Below are 27,588 nucleotides of genomic sequence, written 5' to 3' on the forward strand. Positions count from 1 at the left end.
TATTATTATTATTATTATTATTATTATTATTATTGCTCACACATTGTCTATAAAGTTAATTTGAGACAATGTGTTTTGTAAAAAAAAAAAAAAAAAACCTCATAGAAAAATAATATTCAGTATCTTTCTACTTGTTTCTACGAAACATCAAAGGCCCAGTACAGTCATGGGTGTAATCTGAAGTGGCATATATATATAAAACCACGCCCACAATCACAATCTAGACTCCGCCCACCAGCACCAGTAGCTCCGCCCCCCACTCCCTAATTCCGTCAGTTATTGTGAAAGCGAGGAAGAGGAGGAGGAGGAGGAGGAGGTGACGGTTATATTCAGTGTACAGTAGAGAGAGGAGACAGGCTGCCAGCACAGCTGCGCGCGCGCTCTCGCTGTTATACGGTGCCGCTCGGTGGTGTGCTACAGCGCATGCTCAGATCTCCAGCCTGTGCAGCTGCTGCTTTCTGCTTCCCTGAACGGTGGGTGAGTGAAAATGGCGAGTTAGATTACAGTTAAGCCATTTTGTACGCGTATCACTTTTACCTTACCGTACAATGTGTTTACAGCTCGGTGGTGTATAGATATCCATATCGAGCTGCTTGTGTGTGTGTGTGTGTGTGTGTGTGTGTGTTTGTGTTTATGTTTAAACGCTACATTTAGACGCTAAATAAAAACAAAAAGGTGATGTCGGTGATGTGATGTTTGACGTTTCCAGCCTGCTGCTAGCTTGTTTATCAGCGGGCCAGTAAAACTGTGTATAACTATGTAATAGTCGTTAGTGTTTCTGTCTGCACAGTTTCTTCGCTGACATTTAGTAATGTTAATGTTTAGTAAAGGTTGTAATCAATAAACTGCATCCCTGAAAGCTAGTTAAAGCTAGATAAAGCTAGTTATTGCTAGCTAAGCATGTCATTGTTCTGCAGCTGTAACACTGCTGTTGCATTACTTAGACTCCATTAGGACTTGTTCTAAGTAAAACCTAAATCCAGTTAACCTTTCATCCATAGATAAATCTCAAACCGTAAATAAAACCCCTGTCTGCTTATCTAAAGTCTTATCTCCTCTCTAGGAGGTTAGTTGTTTTGCACGTTAGCCCTGAAGCTGACATCTGTGAAATTCTGTGCTAGATCTGGAGAAAAAATGATCAAGACTTGAATTGTTAAGTTGATCCTTGTGTGTCTATAAATTTGTCAAAGTATAAAGGTTTCTCAAAATCTTCAAGTTTGTAAGGTTACTAGAACTGTGTATTACATTCCTTATTTTCATTTTCTAGGAAAACAGTGCATTCCCAGTGCTCTAAATATAGGACAGAAGAACTGTAATAAAGAGCAAGAGTCATTTATTTACTCATTTTTTATTATTAAAATAGATTTGAATGGTTTCTATTTATTGATGTATTGCTCTGTTTTTTTTTAAAACAGAGCTTTACTTTTTCTTTAAGTACTTTACTTCTTTTTATTTTATTATTTTATTTATTTTTCTTGTTTTTTACCTTTTTTTTTTTTTGCCAGTCAGGAGACTATCTGGTTTTAATAATAATAATTAAAAAAAAAAACAAGAAAAGTAAATAATAATTAAAAAAACTGGCCAATATTACTACATTCTGTCTAATTTTGTGGTCCTTCAAATGAAAATATTACAGACATGATTCACTGTAATTCATGACTCAGAATCATCAGTTATCCCTTAGGAAAAAAAGGTACTAAACTGTATCTTTCAGCTGGAGATATATAGTGATATAGTGTACCTTTTAAAAAGAGCGTAGACGGCAATTACCTAAAAAGTACAGCTTTAAAAAAGTGACGAGGAATGGTCACAGTTTAATACCTGTTTTTCTATGACTGCAGAACTCTTTTAAGCAGATAAGTAGCTGTAACTATGTGAAGAACCTTATTTTCTATGAGTGTACCACTTCTAGTCGCAGCATTGCCAGCAGGCGTCCTTTGGCCCATTTATTTTCTGTTCTATCAACAAAAGCTGCCAGCCTGTTAAGTTGCAGCCTACTTTTTTGAGAAGAGGATTTTTTTTCCCATCGTTCCAGTTTTAGCTAAAATTTGTAAGCAAGCGAAAGACCACTCTTCTTGAGAAATAGGTTTGCCCTTGAGTGAGTGAAATGATGTCATGGCTTTGGTGTCCATTTCAGACAGCCTTGTCTTGCAGTGTCCTCGTTCACACGTTCGGAGAAATCTCTGTCCTTTAGCCCTTAGGCCTCCAGCATGTTTGTACAAGTCAGCATTCATGAATTACAGGGTCAGAGAAGTGCTTAGCTTAGCTGTTGCAGTGCCCACCATTCATCTTGCGTCAGTAGTTTATGAGGAAACTTCCTGTGAAATGCGGACTTTGGGTAAAATGGGGCACCAGCTGACATTCTACCTTTAGATTATATATACTGTATTGTATTGAGATAATAAATTTAGTTTGCAGCTTTAGACTCATACAATGAAGTAGCTTGGGGTTACAGAACTAGCCAAATTAATTTGGGAACCCGTTTGTAGCGCTGGGCATGGTCTGAATGCGATTTCACATGAAAAGAATTAAATTTAGTTTAAATCTAATCAGCCTGGCTGAGTTTACTTCAGAGAAGAAGAGACCAGACCAGGCCTGGTTCAACATTTCGAGTCCTGACACTTTCCATTTCAATAATTTAGATCAATGCATTAATCACTGCTCAGTTATTCCTTCTTTCATCAGTAATCACATTTAAATGTGGCATGTTGGGGTTGTGGATTCTCTGAATTGTGTTAGAAACCAACGACTTCAAAGTGATTTTGTTAAATTGGCTGTTAAAGGCTTTCTTCTTCAATCCCATTCTCTCTCCATGAGCAAGAACATTTGTCTTTATTTGTTTCCCCAGATTAAAATTTGAGCCTAATGGATATAAAGGTGACTACGTCATGGAGCGACCGCCTTCAGCATTACGCAGACCTCCCAGCGAACATGGACGGATTGGCTATGAAGAAATACAGACGTGAGGCATATCATAGGTATGCACGATGGACGAACTTTATTACAAGCAGCCAGGGGTGTAAAATGTTTGATTAAGTTTACTTTATATTTTTGGCTATTTATACACTATGTATATGTGTTATTTAAATTGAATACTCCTACTTTTCCAACAAAAAAAAAAAATGTACATTGCACTAGGGGTGGGCAATATGACAAAAATATCACATGACGATTCTCAAAGATGTTTCTACGATATCATGATATATAGGTAATGTTGTATTTTTTAAAAACCTATTCAATACTTTATTTAATGTCTAGCAAAACAAATTTGTTTTCATTTTTTTATATTCAAAAACAACGTATTTGTTTAAAAAAAATCACTGAGAGTTAAAAAAAATAATAATTTAACCATTTTACAATGATAATGATTAAGTACAGAATTTTAACAGCAGATCAGCTGCTTCCAGTCAGTTTATAATAATAAAAAATTTTCTAATTAATAAAATTTTAATTTTCTCTTATTCTCTTATCCGAGCAGTGACTGTACGCTGAATATAAATCAAATTGGCATTTTATTTACATTCACTTTAAAGCATCCGATGTGAAAATACAGTGTCAAGATTCATTCCAGTTTGTCATCTGTGCTGTAAAATCTCATTCTACAAAACATACTTACCACTACAGCTATCCTTGTGCGTTTGAATTGGATTAGCCACCGGACTGTGGTGTTGAAATTGAGGAGGAGCGCTCCTTGCCCTACCTCAGTAAAATGTTTCAATATGCTGGATAAAACGAGGCGTCTCCTTTACCTCCCTAGAAGGCATGAACTGGTAGCGTGGAAAATTCGCCATCTCATTTGAAAAAGCATGTTGAGGTCTTTTCTTGTTTTCTAGCATTAACTGGCTATGTATTCTTTGCTAACACCAGGTTCCAGAAGCTAACGTAATTGGCTAGGCAGCAAGTTAAATTCTAGGGAATGTCTACAGTTCCAGAAACATGCAGAATCTATGTTTAGGTTCATTGAAGCTGTTGTGGAGGTTGATGGTGGCCCAGCACCACAGCAATGCGTTTTTATGTTGTTTTTTCCGTTAATGTATTAGCCATCTGTTTAATGTACCTACTCAAGGGAAAACACTAAACTGAAGCTGGGTGGTTCAGCAGAAACACTGGTACACGCAGTACTGGTAGTTCACATATAGGTGTACGTGGTATTCCAGTTATACCATGCTGGTTTTGCATTTTGCCCTATAGTAGCCAAGCGGAAAAACATTCTTACAAATGATATTAGTAATTAATCCATTTATTGCATGTATATTTATATATTGCATGTACATTTACACTGATTCATATGGTAGACCTTTTTATCCATTGTGTACAAGTTTCAAATCAAATTTCCAGCAAGTTAGTCTTCTTCTTGGTGGAAAGTAATAACATTATATTAAGTTGTTGATGTTAAAGCATGTTGTTCAGTACTATGAATTATTCAGAAACTAATGCGACGCTAATAGGAAAGTTATTTTATTTATTTATGTGACATGTGGGTCAACCGAAAGCTCAGTGGAAGATTATTATAGTGAGCATGAAGTGTGCTAATCTATGGTGGAAACTTGCATTCTAGGCAAAGCTGTGAGCGCGTTGGTGGCATCAGCCTTGGCAGCAGTATTAATTCACCAGGAGCGCTGTTAGCAGGGCAGCTCCGGCGGTTGTTTTTGTAATGCAGATCTGATAGATTCTGGATCCATTTCAGTAAGACGTTTTTATGAAACAGGTTTTATCAGCTTTGACACAAAGTGGGATTCTTTCCAAGCCACAGCTAAGTAATCAAAGGTATCTGTGAAATACAGCTCTGATGATACACTGAACTTTTTATAATGTGAAGCAATGTTGCAGCTTTTGTACTGTTCATACACTTCAGCACAGAGAAAAGGCTCATACAAGGTTTAGGTTTGAAACATTATTTACATTTATATCTATTCAATTTTATCTGTACCGGTGTAAAAGTGGTCCATATAGCTGAGTAGTTAAGGGTGGCTCCCTGGCAGAAATGGGATTTGAATTCACAACCTTGACTACTAAGTGAGCAGTCAATAGACCAGGGGGCCAGGACAAGCTGATTTCACATCTGAGCTATTTTCATTTGCCACTGTGCTGTGGTATAATATAATATTTTAGCCTAGTCAGTTAGGTTTCTGAGCAACCAGAACATTGGACGGGCAGCAGATTAGAGCTTTTACTTTCCTGGTGGGCAAATTTCTGATTTGTCCACACTGACCTTTATAATTATCATTATATCCCTCGAGCACCACTTCAGACTCTATACAGAATAATCTTCCAGCAGCTCACAAGAGTTTTCCAGGAATAGGAATAGTTGGAGCATATGGAAAGAATTTATATTGTTGGATCTTATGCAATGGACATAGCAGGCTTGGCTTGTCTCAGAGACCATGCTCTCCAGTTTCACTGATGAGGCTTTATTAGATTTTTAGGACATACTGTGTATAATTATATAGGCTTGCTAATGAAGATATGGTCTTTCGATCTGTGACACATTATCATACCAGAAGCACAACATTGTCAGTTGTCCAAAGCCAAGGATAGCCTTTCAGTCTCTAAAATAGAAGTTACAGGTTCTCACTAACCTGGCTATAGTTTGGTGTTTAGAAGCTAGCCGGATCTCTTTAAATGTCAGTTCCATGGAAAGGACACTGACATTAGAATTCTAGTCAAGTGAAAGATTTGACTCACAGCAGGTTTTCTTTTTATTAACCATTCCATCAACACTCAGTCAATCATTTTGCATTCAATACACCATGTCATAAATGTGAAATAAAATGAGTGGTGCTGTTTTGGTGGCGGGCCAAACTGTAAATTCTAATCTTGACACTAAAATCGACACCCAAGATGTCTAATTATAGGAGTTCTCCAGCCATGCTGGATAAAATATAGAGTGGAAGTAGGGTCTGGCAGGAAACTAGGATCTCAGTCTAAACTGGACGGGGGTAAACCTAGAGGCCTAGAAGAAATGCGAATATTTAACTGCACTGAAGATGTATGTAGGAAAAGGAGTCTATGGGAATTGCCCAGATCCCATAGGTATTATGCAATCCTATTTTAGATTAGCCCAGTGAAGCCAGCTGAGCTATCACTTCAGAGCCTGGGATGTTTATTCTGCTGGACCAGGTCCTAGTTTGTCCACTTTTGAAGCTTTTTGTTAGTCATTTAGTCAGTATTTGAACGAAATGGAAATAAGAAGGACCTCACACCATTAATAATGTCGTCATTTAGACCATAGGATCCAAGTATCTGCCAGGAAATGTTTTGATTTTATCAGTTTTAGAAGCAGAAAAGCATTTTTTTACTCAGTTGAACTATTGTCACACCTGGCGTGGACAGTTCCCCTCCAGACCACCAAAGGATAACCTGACCCATCATTTGAATTTCTTCCTCTGTGTTCTGACTCACTTCCTGTCCCGCTGTACTTCCGTGATTAGCGTAATATATAAGCTCTGCATTTCTTCCTTCTTGTTGCTAAGCAATGTTGTTATATTTTCCTGAGTAGTGTCTCTTTTATGATTGCCTTGCCTTGTCTTTGTTTTGTTTTGCCATGTATTGTCTTGTCTTGTCTTAATTTCTTTGGTTTTTGTATTAGTTAAAATAAAGTATGTCTGCATTTGCGAAATTGTGACAACTATTTAAACTGAGACAATGACTTGAAAAAATAATCAAAGGAAGTTAAAGTATATATATATATATATATATATATATATATATATATATATATATATATATATATATATATATGTAATTCAAATCACAGGTTTATATTAAAGCGCTCATTCTGATACTTTATTGTTTCTATAGTAACAACTCATCCACAAGGACTTGTATGGCGGACGCTTCACATACGGATAGAAAAACATGTTGTTATTTAACAATGAAAAACTTATAAGCTACTCATTGATATGGATAATTTTCTCCAGTGTCTTCAGTGAGTCTCCAGTGTCAGTTTTTTGTAATGATCAGTAAGTTTTCTATCGCAGGGAAGTCTTCAGGACAGAGGACTTTGTGTGTCTGGTTTCTCAGTAACATAAACTGTGTTTTTTTCCCCCCCATCTTACTAACTTAACAAGAGAGAGAAACAAAGAGAGGCAAGTGAGGAAATGACAGAAGTGATAACAGGAGCTACCTTGTCTCAAGGAAATCCTACAACATATGTTATAATGGATAAAAAGCATGATGCTGTTCAATAAAAATTGCAATTGTTGTCAAATTGCTGTGGCATAAGAGGAACAAAACACTTCGAGATGTGCTGTTTTAGGAAAATATTCAGGGGTAGAAACTGGAACTCAAAATAGTTAGTAGTTACACCAAAGTTATGCAAAATAGCTTTACTGTTTATCTGTTTACTTATCTTTGTAGCAATAACAATACATTTTCATTTTATTGCTTTTGAAGGTATTTTTGTGTTACAAAATTTCTTTACACGTGCCTAAGACCTTTGCAAAGTACTTCTTGGTATTCAGCCTTTTGGACCTACTGTACAACGTAGAACGTAACCATTCGTCAGCAAAGCCTTGCCAAGATTTATCTTCCTTTTTCCAGCTGATAATGGAGGAAGATAAGGAGCTAAAACATTCGCGTCACACACATTTGGTTAGGATCGAAGTGGCCATACTGTCTATTTGAGGTCCAAAGGTGACCCTCTTATCTGGATTGTCTTACGCTATGTCCCGGTATTTGTACACTCGGGTCAACCATGTGATGCAATACAGTAATCAAATCCAGCCAACCATGTTCATCTCTAGCTGAATGAATTCAGTAGGCTTAAAGTACAAAGATAGCAGTAATGCTGCATCATAGTCACTATGTGATAATTATATATGACTTGTGAACTCGGAGAACGAGGAAGTTAAACATGCTTGTTGGTGCGCTTGTTTATCAGCCAGGCCCTGCCAGTAGTGCTCTCTGCTGTGGAATCGGCCAGTTCCTCTTGCCCGTTTGACTATTCTAGATGTCTTTGAGTGAAAGTAAACAACCTCTAACTCAACAAAGACCCAACAACAGAGAATGCAGCAGAACAGACACAATAGTTTTCAGATAGACTGAACGCTGAAGGAAGCAAAAAAAGCAAGCTATTGTTGTCAGGTTGTAGGCATAGCGGTGTGGACAGACAGTTTGGATTAGCACTCTTGCGATAGCAGTGACATCTACACTCAAAATGTGCTGTACTTTTCCAATCTACCAAAATGAGCCAATGGAGGGAGTCCAACAGTGTGTACTGACAAGGTAGACTTGAAACTACATAACGTTACAAAAATAGATTTTTTTTGCTTTCATGGGCTGGGAAACGTTACATGTTCAGAATGTTAATTTTCTTATTCATTGCTGATAGATTTTGCAAGCTAGTAATAAAAACAAAGACTAAATGATGTTTTAAAACTGCCTAGTTTTGGTGATCTTGTGCCCACTGTAGACACAGATTCTCGTTCTTGGCTGACAGGAGTGGAACCCGATATGGTCTTCTGCTTGTAACCCGTCCACCTGACAGTTTAGCATGTTGTGCATTCTTAGATGCTTTTCTGCTCAGCAGGGTTGTAAAGAGTAGTTATTTGAGTTACCGTAGTGTTCTTGTCAGCTGAAACCAGTCTGGCCATTTTCTTTTGACCTCTCTCATCAATAAGGAGTTTCCGCATACAGAACTTCCACCTTCTGGATGTGTTTGTTTGTTGTTTTTTTTGCACCATTTGGTATAAACTCTAGAGACTGGTTTCACTGTGTGAAAATCCCAGGAGATCAGCAGTTTCTAAAATACTCAAACCAGCCCATCTGGCACCAACAACCCTACCAGAGTAGATGTGCATTAATGTGCAGCTAGCTGTACAGGTGTTCCTAAGTGAATGTTGAGTGCACAGCAGAGACTTGCTTCCAAAATAAAATGTTAAAATTTGTTCAGATTTTGATTTAGCTTTTGATCTAGCTTCGGATCAAATGTGTCGGGTTTGACGTTTGAAATCAGGCTCAGCGTGTAAACCCTGTTGCATTGGGGGTTTTATTTAATACCCAGAAAGCCTTAGCTGTCTCTTAGAACAGATTCTCTGTATGCTGGTCAGGGGAATCTTTTTCTTTCCATGCTGTGCTTTACTCCAGATTTGGCTCAGCAACATCAAAAGCAGGGAACTGATAAAAAACTGTGGGAAAATGGAATAGCCCTTTGGCGTTTGGAGCTCTTTTTTTCATGACTAAAGAATATTTGTCTAAAAATGCGGCCCTAGTCTTTTGCAGCCTAGTTCTTATTTGTATGAATTTTCCATGTGTTCATTCCGTTGACGTATTCCTGTTTTTCTGATTTGTTTCAGAGTATTTGTGAACAGAAGTTTGGCAATGGAGAAGATCAAATGCTTTGGTTTTGACATGGATTACACTTTAGCAGGTAAGACAATGAGGCCCACTGTTTGCTACCGAGAAATTTAACACATCATTTACTTGTCTGCCATTTTGCTGCATATTGTAGGCTCACTCGTGTGTAATCGGAGGCAGCTGTTTCTTCTTAAACTGTGACCGGACCACAATCCTTTGCAGCTCTGAAATTTTTTAAAAACGTGTCGCTGGGATGAGGCAACTTTCTTCATTTTAAAAATAGCCAGCAGCACAGACACTCTGAAACTCAGGGTAAACAAGCAGTAGGATATATTTAAATGTTTGTCATTGGTGTTTGGAACTTGAAAATACAAATACATGGTACAGTGTTATGTTTAACCCATATTTTGGCTCCACAGAATGGAGCCAAAACCTCATTAAAAAAATCAAAAAAAAAAAAAAAAAAACACTAACCTGAAGGTTCAACATATGTCATCAGCAAATTAACCCATCTTATGTATTACCTCATCTTATGTTTATGTTTTTTTGGGTCAACTAGGAACCCAATACTGACATTTTAACGTGCACTGGGTGCATCGGATTTCCTTTGCTTTCTGCCCTGCATCTCAGTGACTCAGCCACTAACAACAGCCGTGAGTTGCTAAATCGGGACTGCTTGCTTTAGGAAAGCAGATCAGCTCTGTGCCATGCCAGGACTGATGGGCCTGCGTTCTCCACAGACTGCCTTCATTGTAGGCTCAAGGGAGATATCGCCGGCATTCAGCTGTTGACATCCACAGCTTTATTGCTTGCCGTAAAGTGTTTACAAGGCGAAGGGCTATCATGTTGTCTTGTGCTGGAATAACGCTGTGACCACAAACCTCATCAAGTTCTCAAAGATCACTGTCACTGCAAACATTACAGTGCAGTGTAGCATGGATATGAGCTGTAATGGGAAGAATTACGTACTTCATGGCTAATCTTGCCACAAGAACGTTTTTGAGAAGCAATTAGACAAATTTTAAAATCTCACTTGGGTACAGTACAGTCTAACCTTAGATTAATCTGTCCTCTTGCCCTGTCCATAAGATTGTTGTCTGTATGAAAAATCACCCTTAGGATGTGTTTTAAGGGCTATCATTGGCCTCTGTAACCAAAGGAATGTTGAAAGGTCAGGATTCTCCACATCAGCCTGGTGTTGATAGCCCTGCAGCCTGATGGGCCTCTAAATCACTCTAAACTGGTGACATCTACATTCAGCATGCAGCTGTAATAGTTGCATTTATATTGACTTAAATAGCCATACAGATAAAGCCTTTGAGCAAATTATAGCATATATTTTCATACGTATAAACTACATATACTACACAGGCCTCCTCGAGTATGTGATGATCTTATATTAAGAACCAGATCATCTTTATTTTGTCAAATGGGTGTATTTGTCATTCTCTGGCTAAAGTGGTGCTAGCCGTTAGACAGCATTCCTATTGGGCAACGTACATGCATGCTTGTGAGGTATAATTATCTGTCAAACGAGTGCAGCTAAAGGAGGAGATAACAGATTCCAAGGGGCCAAGCCATGCCAGAGGGGGTCCTCTCTTGTATTTGAAAAGAGCTTCCCTTAGACATCCATTCTTGTGCTAACCCATGTCAAATAAAGGGTCCAAAGTCATATTTTAAGCAGTGTGAATTTTATGCCTCCTTTTTGTCATGTCACTGTCAATCACTATAACATTAATTTTTTTCATTGTAGACCTGATACACTTAGTACTCATGGTCAATAAGTAGTGCTGTGCTGATAATGCATATTAAGAAATACTTGTAGATTGTGACATCACTCCTTAGCTTCTTCTCTCAACGGATTTTTTTTTTTACACTTTAGGATAATTTGTTTCTGAACCCAGTCCTATTTACACCATTTTCATTCCTCATCTTCAGTAGCCACTTTATCCTGGTCAGGTTGGGTCTCGTGTCTGTCCCAGGAACACTGGGTATGAGTCTGGACTACTCCCTTGATGCAGCAGTTCGGTATTTTTGGTTGAGTGTGAAAGCTGTTCACCTAGGGTTCACTTCAGGTGAATTCGAGTAGAGTCTATGCCACGTGGGAAAGTGATCCTCTCCCTGGGCTGGGCATCGGGTAACATGATTATTTGAATTTAACACACGGGCATGTTGTGATCTGCTGAGGAGATGGAATGCTTTCTAGATACACGGAGCCAAGAAGACATTTAACACAGGTGTCTAAAAAACACATCCACTTGTTACCTGCACAATCCCACACACTCCTGCAGACACTCTTACTACTCCTGCCCCCTCCCACAGTTGTTTCTGTGAGATTTTCCAAATATAAACAAATAAGTTAGTTTAAACATTGTTAGACCATTTAAGCTACTCACTTAGACTATAAAAAAGTAGAGAACAATTTGACAGAAGGCAAACAAAATTTGCATGGTGTAAAAGCCAGTTAACTTTAATGGTAAAAGATTTAAAAGGAATTTGATTCAAACATGGAGGAATGCTAATCATTATGTACCTTTTTGTATGGTTGTGATCTTTTTAGCTTGCATAATAGTAAAAATGGCATTTGCACATGACTTTTTCTTTGCCTCACATGAGTCCCTCAAGATCCTAGTCCGCATACCTATAGAGCAATGTCAAGCACAAGAAAAGAAGCATTAATTAAACAAATTATCCATTGATTAAAGAAACCTTAATACAAACATGTGCCTGATGTATTCCATTGTGGAAAAATTGTGTGCACAGCAGAAGTGATGTGAAAACAAACCTCCCATGATGACACCATCCACAAACAAGCCCAGAATTGATCTTGGGTGCAGACTCGAGTATTGGAGCCATGTGTGAAAATGGTATTTCAGCAGCTGCAACAGCTCATAATAGCTTTACATTTTAAAAGCTTTAAAATATGAATAGGAAAAAATTTTCTGAAAGGACTCAATTTCATTCAGAGCTGAGCAATTTATTTATTCATTTATTCTTTCATCTTCAGTAAGCACTTTATCCTGATCAGGGTCTTGGTGAATCTGGGAACACTGGGCACGAGGTGGGAATACACCCTGGATGGGAGGCCAGTCCACCCAGGGCAAAATGCACACATTCATTGACACCTACGTGCAATTTAGCGAAGACAGTTCACCTTCATGCATGTTTTTGGAAAGCGGGAGGACACCAGAGAGCCCAGAGGAAACCCACCTGGACAGGGAGAACATGCAAAACTTCGCACAAACAGTACCTCTAGCTCAGGATTGACCCAGGGACACTGGAGCTGTGTGGCTACTCACTGCTCTACCATGCCACCATGTTGAATGTTATGAGACATGTTTTGGTGGTAGTCCAAGATAGCTCAGAGAATTCATTTTAGCTCTTATTTCCTGCTGTTACATGCATCATCACTACCTATCAGGACAAGGTCAAGGCGATGGACTGCTAATCCATTGTGCTTTGCACACGTGGGTTTGAATCCCATCCTCGCTGGAAACCCTGTTTTAAAACCCTTTCGCAATGTCCGGCTTTTCGGTCAGGGTTGAAGCCCCAACACTGCTATGCTGCTACTGTTGGGCCCTTGAGCAAGGCCCTTAACCCTATCTACTACAGGGCTGCTGTATCATGGCTGACCCTGTGGTCTGACTCCAACTTCCTAACAACCTGGGATATGTGAAGAAAATAATTTCTCTGTGCTGTAATATATATGTGACAAATAAAGGCTTCTTCTTATGTGTTCTAGCATGGTCAACTTGAGGCACTTTTCGAGAGAGTGCTGATCAGAGCTGCGAACAAGAGGCAAAGAGGCTCAAAAATAGGTTTCTTTGTAGAAGCCCAGATCTTATGGGGAGATACTATAAGGGAGTAGGGGGAGAGGATAAGGATATATAGGGCTCCTGCTTGGAAAGAAGAATCTGGCCTCAGTTACAGATTCTGTAGTTTCACTGGCAATCTGCCTTGCTGAGAGGAGTTCACTTCCCTTCCCCCCAGCCCACACTTGTCACACACTTATCTGTAGATCCGAAATACTTTGGATGAATGTATATCACACACCATACTGTTCTTAAATGCAACCTTGTGTGACATGTAGTCAGACTGAGACCTGACAAGAATTAGCCAAATTCTCGCTAAGCCACATGTCTCACAAGTGAGGATCTCTAGAGGTCCCAGTACTACTCCCTGAGGCATTCCTAGCTGCAGCTCTTTTCTCAAGTGATCTCTCCGTCCTGCGCTCCCACGACCTGAAGCAGAGACAACAACCTTCTTCGATTTCTTTACCAGAACATGTGGCTAAATAAGGATGACCATGGATGATGTTGTTTATGTCCTTGTTTTTGTTTTTATTCTCCTTGTGTTTTGGTCTTGGCTTGAAATAATGGACCAAGGACTCAAAATTCTCAGCTGGTTCTTTTGCCCTCTGAAATGTTACAAAAATCTTCATACATGCAAGCTCTGGGCCTTAATTGGGTTTAAATGTGAAAGGGTGAATGGATCTGGTTTCGATCCAGATGAGATCACAGGACATTCAGGGACTCCTCTAAGCCATTGTGAATGCAGTCCCTCTTGCTGTTGGATACTCATCTCAGATGCTGTCCTCGGTGAGGTTCCAACATGCTTACTGATTTATTTCTGGTAACAAAGCTTGTGTTTTGAGAATGAGGACCAAATATCTTTCTTAGGAACAAGAGTATCACAAAGAGCAGCAGTGTCATTTAATTTAGGCTCTTTAAACCGAATGGAATGGTGTGGTGGGCATCCTACCTAGAAATACCGCTTAACCTCTTATGCCTGGAATCTATGCCAAAAATACCAACATGAAGCAACATGTGGTTCATAACTTACTTCTCTACATGTTAAAGTAAACTGATGTGCACATTATTATTACTCATACGCCTGTATTGCAGTCTGTCAGATACCTGAAATTATGACATTACTTAAACCAGGTAGAACCAAACCAAGCCAGTTTGTCTGAGTCACTTTATAATTATTCATGTTCACACTGTACAGCTGATTTACATTTAGTGATGCCCACAAAGCTCCTTAAATGTAAAACAACAAAATGACTACTAATTGGTGAAAGTTTGTCTCCTAAGCATGGCGTATGCTAAATTTTCCAGTTATGCAGCTCAGCCATTGCAGCGCCACACCCTAACGCTTCCTCTTTTATAGGCTGCACTTTCTTTTGGCTATTGCCTGTTCTTAATTGTGTTAATTTATGGATTAGTTTTGGATCGCTTTCATTCAAGTCATTAATATGAAATCTTGATTAAATTTGACAGCGTAATCGGTATATAAAATTCCTTTAACTCATCACCAGTTAGACAATTTGAAGCCATTCAATTGAGGTTCACATTAGTGAGTCTTCTTATATGTAAATTCAGAAGCTCTCGCAAGATACAATCTTTTTTCTCCCCCAAACTAACTGCATTTTCATGAATACTCAATTCTCCTGTGAATGATTTACAAATATATTTGTTCATATTCAGGTTAATAGATGAGGCTTATTGATTTGCACAACATATTGCTTTTGTTCTGTTTCAGTGTATAAATCTCCAGAATACGAGTCCCTGGGTTTTGACCTGACTGTTGAGCGTCTGGTTTCTATTGGCTACCCACAGGAACTGCTCAGCTTTGTCTACGACCCATCCTTCCCCACCAGGTAAGCACCTCTGGATGGTGTTACCAAATTATCAACATTCAGTATCAACTCAAAAGGTGTTAGTGATTAGCAAAAATAAATTCTAAGTAATGTATAAGTAGATTAGTTAATTCATTAACAGACTTAACTGAAAACATTGTGTTGTCCCCTTTACTCCAGAGGTCTGGTGTTTGACACATTGTACGGTAACCTCCTAAAGGTGGATGCCTATGGAAACATCCTGGTGTGTGTCCATGGCTTTAACTTCCTGCGTGGGTAAGATGTTTATTTGTCTGGATTCTTTTTATAGCTCAACATTGGTTAAAAACCTTAGTAGTTTGTATTAACTGTAAACATAACCAATTGTGAAAAACTGCTGTCTAGTAATACACTAACTGTAACTTCTGTTATTTGATAGTATGGACAGGTTGTGTTATTATTACACACATACAAAAAATGTTTGAATAATTTTCCTCTACCTTATGCCAGGCCTGACATCCGAGAGCTCTACCCCAACAAATTCATCCAGCGTGATGACACTGAACGCTTCTACATCCTTAACACTCTCTTCAATCTGCCAGGTCGGTGTTTAATCACTGCCATCTGTCAGGATTAGCCAGGGTCTACTTAGGTTCAGGCATTTATTTGCTTTCTATTTAACAGAACAGTCTATTTTTCAATTTATTTGAATCGAACTCTGGTGCTTTTACCTTCCTCGTGTGGTTTGTTTGGACAGATGAGAACACAGCAGTCGTATTCAGGTGTGAGTCAGAACAAGCAATTGTAATCAGAAAGTGATTCAACTCTGAAGCAAAGCAACTACATGAAGAGAATCAAGTATACATAGAATTAACTGAAAGAACTGAAGTTCAGGTTAAATACCGCATCTGGAACTCCACCTTTTTCCTAGTTAACATCCTAGAAATGTCAGCACCTACCACCTCATTTTCCCCTCCTTACTATGCAACAACTCCTATGCAAGGGTCTTTATTGGGAGGCCTGGATTTCCAGTGCAAAACATTTTTACAGTTCACAATCATTCCATATCATGTAATTGAGGGGGTGGTTTTGGCTATGAGATTCGGTTTGTATCAGCAATTCTTTTCAAAATGAGCTGGTAAGCTGAGCCAGAGTACAGAGTTGAAGTGTGGTAGTGATGAATAAGAGATTTATGAGTATGGTTTTAGCAGTACACATCCCACAGCTAATGTTTTGTTTAATTATGACCAGTGTGAAAACGAACCAAAAGTATCAGTTTCACTCTGATTCAGAATAACAGGTGCAAATATACAATAAGACAAGAAGTTACTGAAGTGAACCCCAGTAACTTCTATCACATTATGTAAAAATTAGGGTGTATAATAAATAAATAAGGTGTATTTTTGAAATGTAATGTTTTTGAAATGAAATGAATAAAAGTGCACATTTTGTGTGTGACCTAATTTGGTAAAGCCCTGGTGCAAACGAAACCTCCACTCCTCTCTCTCACTCACTCTTTTCTTTTTTTTTTCTGCACGCAGAAACCTACCTCTACGCCTGCCTCGTTGACTTCTTCTCAAACTGCGACCGGTACTCAAGGTGAGAATTTCACCGGTAGTGACTACCATCACACGCTCACCTTGGACACTGCATCCACATATTGATTGAGGCCCTATCTCTCTCACACACACTGGGAGAGTCTTATCAGTGCACACGCTCGCGACTGATAAGCAAAGCATAGTGTGGCGAAAATCGGTTTACTGCATGCTTTATTTACAGTAGACACAGTTGTAGCACACGGAACTGTGTACAGGCATGGCATCAATGAAAATTTAAACTATATTAACTAATCATGTAGCATGTATCTTATAGAGAAAATAATCATTTTTTAATGGACACAAATAAAATACATGTATGGTAATTAATAAATTAATTTAATTAAATAATGATACTTATAATCTAAACACTCAGGTGTATAGACTTAAGCCTATACAGACGTAATTGAGTGTGTGATTTGTTCTGGTATGGATGCATGTCCTCTGAAACAATTGTTGGTCCTTTTAGGGGGAGAGGGCTTTCCTGTTTGGCTCGGAACGACCTCAAACAAGGGAAGACTGTCCCATTTAAACCATGTCTGACTGTCGATAGTGTGTGTTGACTCCCTGGCCGCAGAGCCTTAGACTTTTGTCCCTTTTTCCAACCCTCTAGCTGTGAGACAGGCTTCAAAGACGGAGACCTCTTCATGTCCTTCAAGAGCATGTTCCAGGACGTGCGGGATGCCGTTGACTGGGTCCACTTTAAGGTAGCAGGAGATTTGAGGTCGGAGCAGAGTGTAATGGTGTACAATGGTTTTTAAAACACAAGAAGTGTGAGCTGAAGTTTTTACCTTTCTAGGATGATGGGATGCCTGAAGGCATATTCACATATGCTAATATAATCTGAAACAGGGTCCTTTTGTCCGTAGGGAACTCTGAAGGAAAAAACAGTGGAGAACCTGGAGAAATATGTGGTGAAAGATGTAAGTTTGCCCTGCTTCCGTGTTCTTCCTGTATGGTTTTGGTTTCATGCTGAGGTGTTTGAGGTGAGTCATTTCTCTCTGTGAATCTTGTCTTAAGCCTAAACTGCCTCTGCTGCTCAGTCGCATGAACGAAGTTGGCAAAGTGTTCCTGGCCACCAACAGTGACTACAAATACACAGATGTGAGTTTACAGATACAGCACACAGCTGTCTTAACACACTTACACACACCTACATAAACATGTGAAAAGATTCACATATGTATGTAATTTTATCCTACAACCTTTCATTAAATGTGTATAGAGACAATGCAAAGAAAAAATAAAGTTTGGAAGGAAGTAGTAGAAATTGTTGGTGCCTCTGGTGACTGTATGGTGCTAGTATAGTTAGCTTGCTTTGCTAATCTGCCACTGAAGCTAGTATGAAGCCTAACATGTAACCTGTATATCAAACAACCAATTTGCACACTGAGTACTGCGTAATATAGTTGAATTTAAGTTTAAGTATTTGAAGTTAATTTTAGCTACTACTGTTTCTCATCATAACTAAAAAAAAAAAAAAGCTGGATAGTGAACGCCCACAATTGTAGAGGTTGATACATGCCCATTAGAAACAGACTACAAGCGACGCAAGTGACATGTGACTGCCTAGTGTGAACATAGGGCTGTGCAATGAAACTAAATGTCTTTTTTTGTATTTAATTGCAGAAAATCATGACCTACCTGTTTGATTTCCCTTACGGCCCAAAGGTGAGCACTTTATTTCACCATCTGTATTTGATTAATCATAAAGCAATGCATACAGTAGTAGTGACATTACTAGTATTTCTATTGGTTAAAAAAACCATGTCATGATTGACTAAACTAGAACGCTAAACTAAAGAGGCATTTAGGTTACATTAAAAAAATTCTCATTAGCATATGTATTCAAGGAAGTTACTTACCGGAAGCAGCAAACAGTGGGTGTAGAAGTGTAATTCACATGTACGTTCACCAGCACAAATGATTGATAATATTAATTTTTTAATAAAATGTGTGGCAGTCAGGAAAATCTTTGACTTGGTGAAATTTTGATATTTGCTACTATATATGTATAGTGAAAACTACAGATTTTCCTGAACTGAAATATGTACTGAAATATTCAACCACAAATGAAGATATAGCAATTTAAAAAAAAAAAAAAAAATCTGGTTACCCCAGAAGTGACAAGAGAGAAAATTATATTTAAAGGCTCATCATGGATACAATTTACAAATTGAATTAAATAGGCTTATTTCCAGTTTGATATGGAATGTAGCTATACAACAACTTGCGTTGTTGTCATCAAAGTGTGACGAGATCACACGTAGCTAGCGAGATTTTAGACATCTTTAGACAGACTGACTGTTTTTACTTTATTTTTTACAGGATGATTTTTTTAGTAAAATATAGCCTGTGTAGAGTTTCTTACAGTTGAGTTGTTATAGACAAAAAATATATATATATATATATTTTGCTCAAAACTGCATTGAAAGATGACTACACATTCACTGCTGAATGTATGGTGTGTGTTCTGCTATAGCAAGGCCTTCCGCATCGCCCATGGCAGTCTTACTTCGATCTAATTTTGGTGGATGCACGGAAGCCACTGTTCTTTGGCGAGGGAACTGTACTGAGACAGGTCGATACGGTGAGTTAGACATATACTTTCAGGAACATTTTGCTCTGCTGGAGAGCATGCTTTCTCAGAAACTGGCTATTGGTTAGCCAGCACATGGCTGAGATTTTTCTGAGGACTCAGAGTACAGAACAAACCTGCAGAGCAAAGGGAGATCTCACAGTGGGTTCCCATTTTACCATCGCAGTTCTAAAAGCAGATGAATACTGTGCAGAATAATGGAACAAATCAGAGCTGATAAATGCTGATAAATGTGCTCTGTTGTAGACCACCGGGAGGCTCAAGATCGGAACATACACTGGCCCACTGCAGCACGGCATAGTCTACTCTGGAGGTGACAAACGCACACACACATGCACATGCTACACATAACTTGTACTCACCCTTCACACATATACCACATACTCACTACATCTGGTGCTTTCAGCTCCAGTCCTGGAGCTCCACTGGCCTGCACTCAACAGACTTGATCTTGTGTAAGCAGGCGTTAATAATTGGGTCATGGTTTCAGTGAGGTGTGCAGGGACCTAATCAGCCTAATCTCTATCTACTATAGCATATAATCTCTATTTGTAGTACACGCATTTATAGAAGTCAAAGGGCAGTTGTTAAATTCCATCAATGAAAGTACTGAACTGTAGCAATCAAGGTCTTAGTATGAGACAAACATAAGAGTGTTTTACTTAAGGGTGCTTTAACACTTAGTGTTATTTTTTTTGTTGTTCCTGAAAAAAATAACTTACAAAATACAACATACTTGTATGGTATGGTATTGCAGATGCTCCACATAAACAGAGCAGTGTGTAATTGTTGATATTTTGAAATTTTCTGTGAGGAAATGTTTATTGAATATTTTTGGAAGTAGTCTCCGGCGTCAGTGTCAACACAGGAAAGGAGGGCTTTGTGGTTTCTTGGTAATATGGCAAACTGTATTTTTGTCTTAGAGAAAATAAGAGAAGCTGGTGAAGGACTTGTTTCATGAACATTCAGCAACATTAAATGTAACTCTACATAGATGAAAAGTATGACATTTCGTTCTTTAATGAATAAAAATTGTAGTCCTTGCCAAATGGCTGTGGTATATGAGGAGTAAAACATTTGCTGATACTGGAAAATAATCAACTTCTGAGTGGTAACAGTAATTCTGCTTTGTGTCAGGTTGATTGCCATTGATTATTTTCCAATAACAGCACACCTTGTCAGGTTTTATTCCCTACTTTAATCTTTCTTACTGTGTTTTGTTGTTGCTGTTGTTGTTGCTGACATCCTCTTGCTGTTCTTGGTCTCTAGGTTCCTCAGACATCGTGTGTGACCTGTTGGGTGCTAAAGGGAAGGACATCCTCTACATCGGGGACCACATCTTTGGAGACATTCTGAAATCCAAAAAGCGCCAAGGTTGGAGGACGTTCCTGGTGATCCCTGAACTTGCTCAGGAGCTGCACGTCTGGACCGACAAGAGCTGTGAGTCCTTTGTTAAACCAAGATAAAACAAATGTGGTTAACTGTGAATGTGCTCATGACATTACAAATGGCATTATGTAAGCTACCAGGGTTAGTGCTTTACTATATTTTTAGCCTTTATTTGGCTGAGCTGTCTCTTTATACATTGTCCTGTGTTTTGTGCATCTCAAACGATCTCTAAAACCACTAACAATCAACGATGAATCAATTCAGTTTAAGCTTAAGAGGAAAAGAAGGAAAGAAAGAGAGACAGGGGTCTATGCTCATGGTTGTCACTCTGTTTGTCTTTCACAGCGCTGTTTGAAGAACTCCAGGGTCTGGACATTTTCTTGGCAGAGCTGTACAAGTGAGTTCTTTGTATACCTTTGAGTATCCAAGTGTCCTCTGTGTGTGTATGTGTGTGTTTGTGAGCTCTGCACCAGTCAGAGGGGTCACCCTTTCTCGCTGTCCCTTTTTCTCGAAATGTCCCCTCCGAAATGACCTATATCCTCTCTCTCTTTTCTCTCTGTCTCTCTTTCTCTCTCGCTTGTTCTCAGGCATCTGGACAGCAGCAGCAACGAGAGACCGGACATTAGTGCCATCCAGAGGCGCGTGAAGGTACATACACATACATACACACACCTAGCCACCATGGTTGCAGTGGAAAAAAGGAAGATAAACCTCTATTTATCAACAAACATTTCACAACAGTCCAGAACAGAAGGTAAATTCAGTAAAAACAAAACTAGGAAAGAAGCAAAAAGAAAAGTCATAGTTTTTCCATGACTCTCTTCCTGATCTGAAAAAGTCAGTGTAGGAAATCTCGAGTTATAACCGATATGTACGGAAGCACACTGCTGCCACGCAAGAAAAAAAATCCCCATCTTGTTATTTTGAGATTTGTATCTCGGTATTATTAGAACACATCTTGCTATTATGAGAAACGTATCTTCTTTTTATTTCATATGTTTTCTAAGAATAACAAGATACTTTTCTTGTGCTTTTTCTTACTTTTCTATGAGTAAATGACTAAGTGTCTAAACTGGTATTAATGAGGTGTTTCTAAACTGGTATTACTGGTATTAATTAACTGGTATTATTATTACTGGTAGAGACTGGTATTATTATTATTATTATTATTATTATTATTATTATTATTATTTTATACTATTTGATCATTTTAACTAAGTATTGCTACAAATGAAATGCTTTCATTTTGTTCTAAGGGTATGCAAACTTTTGCACTCAACTATATATGTAACAATCAAGTCGCACTGGATATTACTGGATTATTTTCCCATAACAGCACTCTTTTTTTATTTCTTTTATACCACAGCAGTTTTTCAATGCTAACAATTAAATCTCCTGACAGAAACCTTCACCATATCAACAATTGCACCAATTTTAAATCAGGTTTTGTGGAGCATCCACCATACGAGTTTCTGTGTAGGTTGCTACTGTAGAAACGGTAACATATTAGAACAAGCGCATTGATCTGCTTTGCAGCTGGAAGTACTCTCTGAGCTGCTGTTATAGAAAATTAATCAGTACCTTCTGACCAATCAGAATCGATAATTCAACATAGCTGTGGTATAAAAAGGTTAATCAGTTTATCTCGATGAAGTTAGTCTAGCATGTGTATGTAAATAGGATGTTACAAGCAGCTCTCATTGCCTTCTAGAAAGTGACCCATGACATGGACATGTGCTATGGCATGATGGGTAGTCTGTTCCGCAGCGGCTCTCGCCAGACCCTGTTCGCCTCGCAGGTGATGCGCTACGCCGACCTATACGCTGCTTCTTTCATCAACCTGCTGTACTACCCGTTCAGCTACCTGTTCAGAGCTGCACACGTACTGGTGAGAGAAACACACACACACACACACACACACATATTAACATCTTTATGGACTGTTATTAAAGTAAGTCATATGGACAATCACAGAATAACTATAGATGTACTATAAATGTATCTAGTATAAAAAAAAAACAAAAACAATCATCTATTACAAGTAACTCCACCAAACTGATGTTCCTACTGCTCTCCTGTCACACAGAGGTTCACTAACAACACATCTGAACTTTAAATGACCCTGCAATTAACCCTCTCCATTCCATTTAAACAAGAATTTCTTACATGAATTTGTGGAATTTACTGCAAAATACTTGAAGGCCTCTGCTGTGACACACCCCAACCCCATATAAGACATTTTTGTGCAAATATACATCAGTATCCTCATCATAGTGACAGAGAATTTTTAAATCAATTCATAGTATTACTGTTACAGGGACATGGTGTCAATTAAATAATAATAAATGTACCAAAACCACTTACATTCAGCTGGATACTTACTTACTTACTTACTGTTTACTTGTTGGCTCTTAATGTTATCTTAAACATCTGTCTATCTGTGTGTCTATCTATTTGTCTATCTGTCGTGGCTATCAGAAGTCTACACACCCGTGTTATCTAGCTACTGTGGCTATCTAAATTCTACACACTCCTGTTACTATCTACAGTGGCTATCAAAAGTCTGCACACCCCTTTTATCTATCTACAGGGGATATCAAAAGTCTACATCCATCCATCCAATTTATAATGATAATCATTTTGTTGTTATTATGTTAGTATTTTATTACTATTATGTTATTATTATTAGTAGTAGTAGTATCTGTACTATTATTTTCATTATAACTTTTTTGTGGGCCAGTGTAGGATTGTCTGTCTGAAGTGATTGCATCTCAGATTTTTCCACTCTAAGAATGACTTAGTTACTGATGCTGAAAATATTTTTTTTTTGCTTGTTTTATTTCCCAGATGCCACATGAGTCAACAGTGGAGCACACGCACGTGGACACTGACACCGAGTCGCCATTGGCTACACGCAACCGCCACTGTGTCGACTGCAAGGAAATAGACTGCAAACGCAGCCAGCTCACACGCTCTCTGAGCGAGATCAAACCCCCTAAACTGTTCCCCCAGGCTCCACAGGAGATCACGCACTGCCACGACGAAGACGATGACGAGGAGGAAGAGGAGGAGGAGGAGGAATAGATGACTCTCCTTCAGTCAGGCCTGACCTATTCTTCATTTCCCTAAGGGAAACGTTTATCTTTAGTGAAGGGAACAATAGTAGTGAGGGATTTTAAGACAAAGAGGAATTTTAGAGTTTAACTATATAGACTTTTTTAACCATATGAGAATGTGTAGCATGTGAGAGTCAAGCTCAAACGGTTTATGTGTCAAAGTTTAGCTTGGCTAAAGATCCCCTGAAATGTTTCTGTTGATCCGTTTGCAGTTTTTTTTTTTGAGTTTTACAGTTAACAACGTATTTAGAAGGAAAACAGCAAAGCACATTTAATTTACGGTAAGCTATATAAACTCAAGCTGATTTAGGACAAGTATTCTAATGAGTTTACAGTATTTTTGGAGATGCACAACTATTTTTGAAGGTCAGTCATATGAAAAATTATCACACAAGCAGCTATGCTTCATATTAGATCAATTCCAGCCTGTTATTTATTAATTGTCTAGACATCTAGCTATCTAACTTGATACACATTATGCATCATATTGTAAGTTGGTTGGAAATGCATGATGTTCAAATAGCAGTTATTTTGAACTTACTGACAGTACATAGTCAGCAAAATAACCCCACTGGGTTCCAGCTGTTTCTGGGCTCATGTTTTAATTTTTTCAAATCTGTTTTTAACACAAGCCTTTGTTTCATTTGAACATCATTTTCTTGTACATCAGTTTTTGGCTTAATGCTGCCTCATACAGGACTTGAGGGGAAGTGCATAGCACGTGTGTTGGCATGATATGCCTCTTTATTAGAGAGCTGTTCATGATAGGAATGTAAATGAAGTCCGGAGGGGGGCTGCAGCGCACCATGACGGCCAAAGTGACGGCTACGAGAGAATGCCACTAACACAAGCGCCCCTGTTACTTGGCAACTGCTGTGCCAGGCGAACCACATATGGCTAGTTAGGTTTTTTTTTTTTTTTAATGGCAGTGATGTTAACTGCCAAGTATAGTGCTATGCAGCAAATCAAGCTGTCAACAAAGGCACCTTTTCTCATTCACACACATACAAACACACACTACAAAGTATCGACATATTTTTATACTCAACATCTCCGTTTGTGGGGATAAACTACCAAAATGTTAATCTTTCCAGTGCCATACTGCTAACACAGTCATTTCTGGCCATACCATTTGCCATGCTGTGCATATAAGTGACCTTGATATGCAAAAAACTCTTGTAAATAGTGTACTTTATAGCTGGTGTGAGTAGAGAATTTAGAGAATTGAAATATATGTGGCTATATAAAACATATAAGCATCGGATTTAGTGTGCATTGAGTTCAGCAGATTTTGCAGTTAGAGTAGTTCAGATTAGCGTACGATATCACTGGAGAGTTTACTCCTGTGAGGACCAATAGCGTTAAGAGCACTCTGACCAGTGATCTTTCCAACTCAGCAAGGTCCCTATAGCAGAGGTGCCAACATCTATGGTTAAGCTGGAGCATTTACTCTTTTTGACCCTTTGCCAAGGTGATATGGGAGACACGTAAAAGCTAATCTATTGTGCTTTTTCAGCTAAAGCAGCAGTCAGAACAGTCATGAATAAAATTTGCCCGACAGGAAAGGGAAAGACGTGAAAGACATTTATGGTAGCGGTTACTTGTGTTTTGCGCCAATTTTATCTTGGTGTACTTTGAGCAGTGAATTTACAAGCCTCTCTCTTATCAGCCAACAGAAAACCGGTAGGCAGAACTGCCTACTTTGGTCGGTAAAAAAACATGGAGGAGCTGCTTATTTATTCCTGCTGCTTGGCGCACATCTGAAAACAGTAGCCTTCTCGTCCACCAACATGCACGAGGCCAGGGGTGTTCAACTAAAATTTGTAAAGGTCCAGTCTGTAAAGATCCAGCTGAATAAGCGACTAACTTGACTGAATGGCGATAACCGTTAAACATTCATAATTAGTTTATAAATAAAACAAACCAAAGTGGTTATATTCTGTTTCGCACTGGTGCTCCACGTTACCACTTTTGACTAAAGCCACGGACTCTGAACAGATGAGACATCTGTTTGGAATAAACACATACTTCTCTGTCCAATCATCTTTGTCAGCTTTTTTTTTTTTTAAAAAAAAAAAACAACCCATGTTGTCAGTTTGCTAAACAGATTAGAGAAGGTAAATAAAATGAAAACTCTGTGAAAGTTGTGAGACCTAATGTCTCTAATGTCTTCTAGATTCATTAAACTATAGCTAGGTTTTAATTTGTACATTGATCTGCTTAGTGACACGATTTTCCGAAGAACTTGGTTAAATACATTGCTGGGTGTGTATCTGGACCCCAGTCCACCAGTTGACAGCCCCTGGTCTGGGGTTTTGTGGTAAATTTCTGTTTTTTTTTTCCCTCTCTACCTACTAGAACTCGTAGCGATGTTGGTGCCTTTGCTATAGACTTAAACTGGAAGTGATAGATACAGTAGATTTGTAGATTTTGTTTCTTAAAGGAATGAATATTATATTTGATAGAAGGAAAATGATTAAATTACTGAACAGGTCTGTGAACAGTGAGAGTATAACTGTCTCTGACAGGAGTAGTTAGACCAAAAAAAAAGACATAAGATGACAGCCCTCGATTAGCATTATAGAGCTAATTAGGGCCTACTAACCTTCAGCCATGTTTGTATTTTGGTCAAACGGTTTCCTTTACAAAACGTTTTTAACACGTAAATGACACAGATACAAACAAGCTGTTTAACACTTGATAAAATAAAGCTACATTTTATTCAGCACAAGATACATTACTATATGTACAGTCTATTGTTACTGTATATCCTTATTTTTTAGAAAAAATAGTTTGTCATAAGGGAGAAAGAGTCAGAAGGGAAAGAGAAGCAGGCATTATTTTATAAAGATAAGGCCTCGGCACATTTTGTTAGAATGTTTCAGGCAAACTGTATTTCATATGCAGATTATTTATACTGTCACATTAAATGGTTTTAAACTGGAAATGTAATCCAAGGCAGCTCATTTCGAAGTGAACTGTCAGAACTGTTCAGCTGCATTGGATCTTAAAGCAGTCATACATTACTGCTGAAAGTAAAGTGTTGCACAAAACGGTCACTATCCCAAGAAAACCTTGTAGCATTTGCGCCAGAACACTGTTAACCCTATTCTGATGATGTTGAAAACAGTATTTTGTGCTGTATATCACTGTGTATCATTCTGTGAACAATGTTACAACAGATTTGTTTCAGGCTTTGTACAGTGTAAACGTATAGACCCACTGAGGTGACATGCTGGTTATTTTTTTACTAAGGTGCGACCCTTAGATTGAGCGAATAGACTTTTTTTTTTTTTTTTTTAACCCATTTCTGCTAAATAATGAACTAGAGGTTATGTAGTAAGTTTGACATTTCAACAACATACCAGCATAATAGTTTGAAATACTAACTTGTGGCCTCAATACATTATGCCGTGGCCACACCCTATTAAAAATAACCAGAGTGTCACCTCAGATGTTCCATATAGAAGTGGTCATATATTTTTTTTCCCACTTTCAGACGGAAAATATGAAGAGCTTATGTGTATTTAAAAATGGCACAGTATCCATGCGTGCCTTTATACCAATGTTGCGGACTGTTTCTTGTGCATTGTTTACAGTTATGTATAAAGTGATAATACATACTGTACCTTTGAGTTGTTTTTTTTTTTCCATGCTGATTACAGAAACCTGCATTTTTATTCTTCAGAGGATTTTGCAAGTGCAGGAACTGTCCTGTATGCATAGATAACTACCACTAGAATGCTCCATGTCATTTTTACAATGTAGAGTAGAAATGTACACAAAACAAAAGTTGACAAATTCAGTACTGCTTAAAGTACAACATGAGGAAAAAGTTTGCCATGTTATGATTCCTTGTGTTCATTTCCCACAATCACAGAATGTGCTTGTATGTCCCTTTTGTTCAGATATTGTTCAGCTTCTACATTTGGGGAGGCTGCACTGAAATGTGAAATAAAGATCATTTATACTTTA

At 38.4% G+C, this 27,588-nt stretch overlaps 1 protein-coding gene across 3 annotated transcripts; it reads left to right on the top strand.

Annotated features, from left to right (window-relative positions):
• The first annotated feature begins 315 nt into the window (after positions 1-315).
• On the top strand, positions 316-27,588 carry nt5c2b (5'-nucleotidase, cytosolic IIb). Of its 3 annotated transcripts, none has more exons than XM_026931837.3 (18): positions 316-473; positions 2,849-2,978; positions 9,297-9,370; positions 14,839-14,956; positions 15,116-15,211; positions 15,425-15,516; positions 16,456-16,513; positions 17,123-17,216; positions 17,379-17,432; positions 17,530-17,613; positions 18,139-18,180; positions 18,992-19,099; positions 19,355-19,421; positions 20,378-20,548; positions 20,843-20,894; positions 21,085-21,145; positions 22,209-22,385; positions 23,345-27,588. In XM_026931837.3, exons 2-18 carry the CDS (start codon positions 2,866-2,868, stop codon positions 23,579-23,581), a joined length of 1,698 nt encoding a protein of 565 aa, XP_026787638.1. In that variant the 5' UTR covers positions 316-473; positions 2,849-2,865; the 3' UTR covers positions 23,582-27,588. The 3 variants fall into 3 exon arrangements, with proteins under 3 accessions (XP_026787638.1, XP_026787639.1, XP_053085851.1); XM_026931838.3 differs by having other exon boundaries at positions 321-477; XM_053229876.1 differs by lacking the exons at positions 316-473; positions 2,849-2,978; positions 9,297-9,370; ... (1 more) ...; positions 15,116-15,211; positions 15,425-15,516 and adding an exon at positions 16,979-17,020 and having other exon boundaries at positions 16,475-16,513; positions 17,121-17,216.

Source organism: Pangasianodon hypophthalmus, chromosome 26 (assembly GCF_027358585.1).
Source record: "Pangasianodon hypophthalmus isolate fPanHyp1 chromosome 26, fPanHyp1.pri, whole genome shotgun sequence".
Taxonomy (NCBI): domain Eukaryota; kingdom Metazoa; phylum Chordata; class Actinopteri; order Siluriformes; family Pangasiidae; genus Pangasianodon; species Pangasianodon hypophthalmus.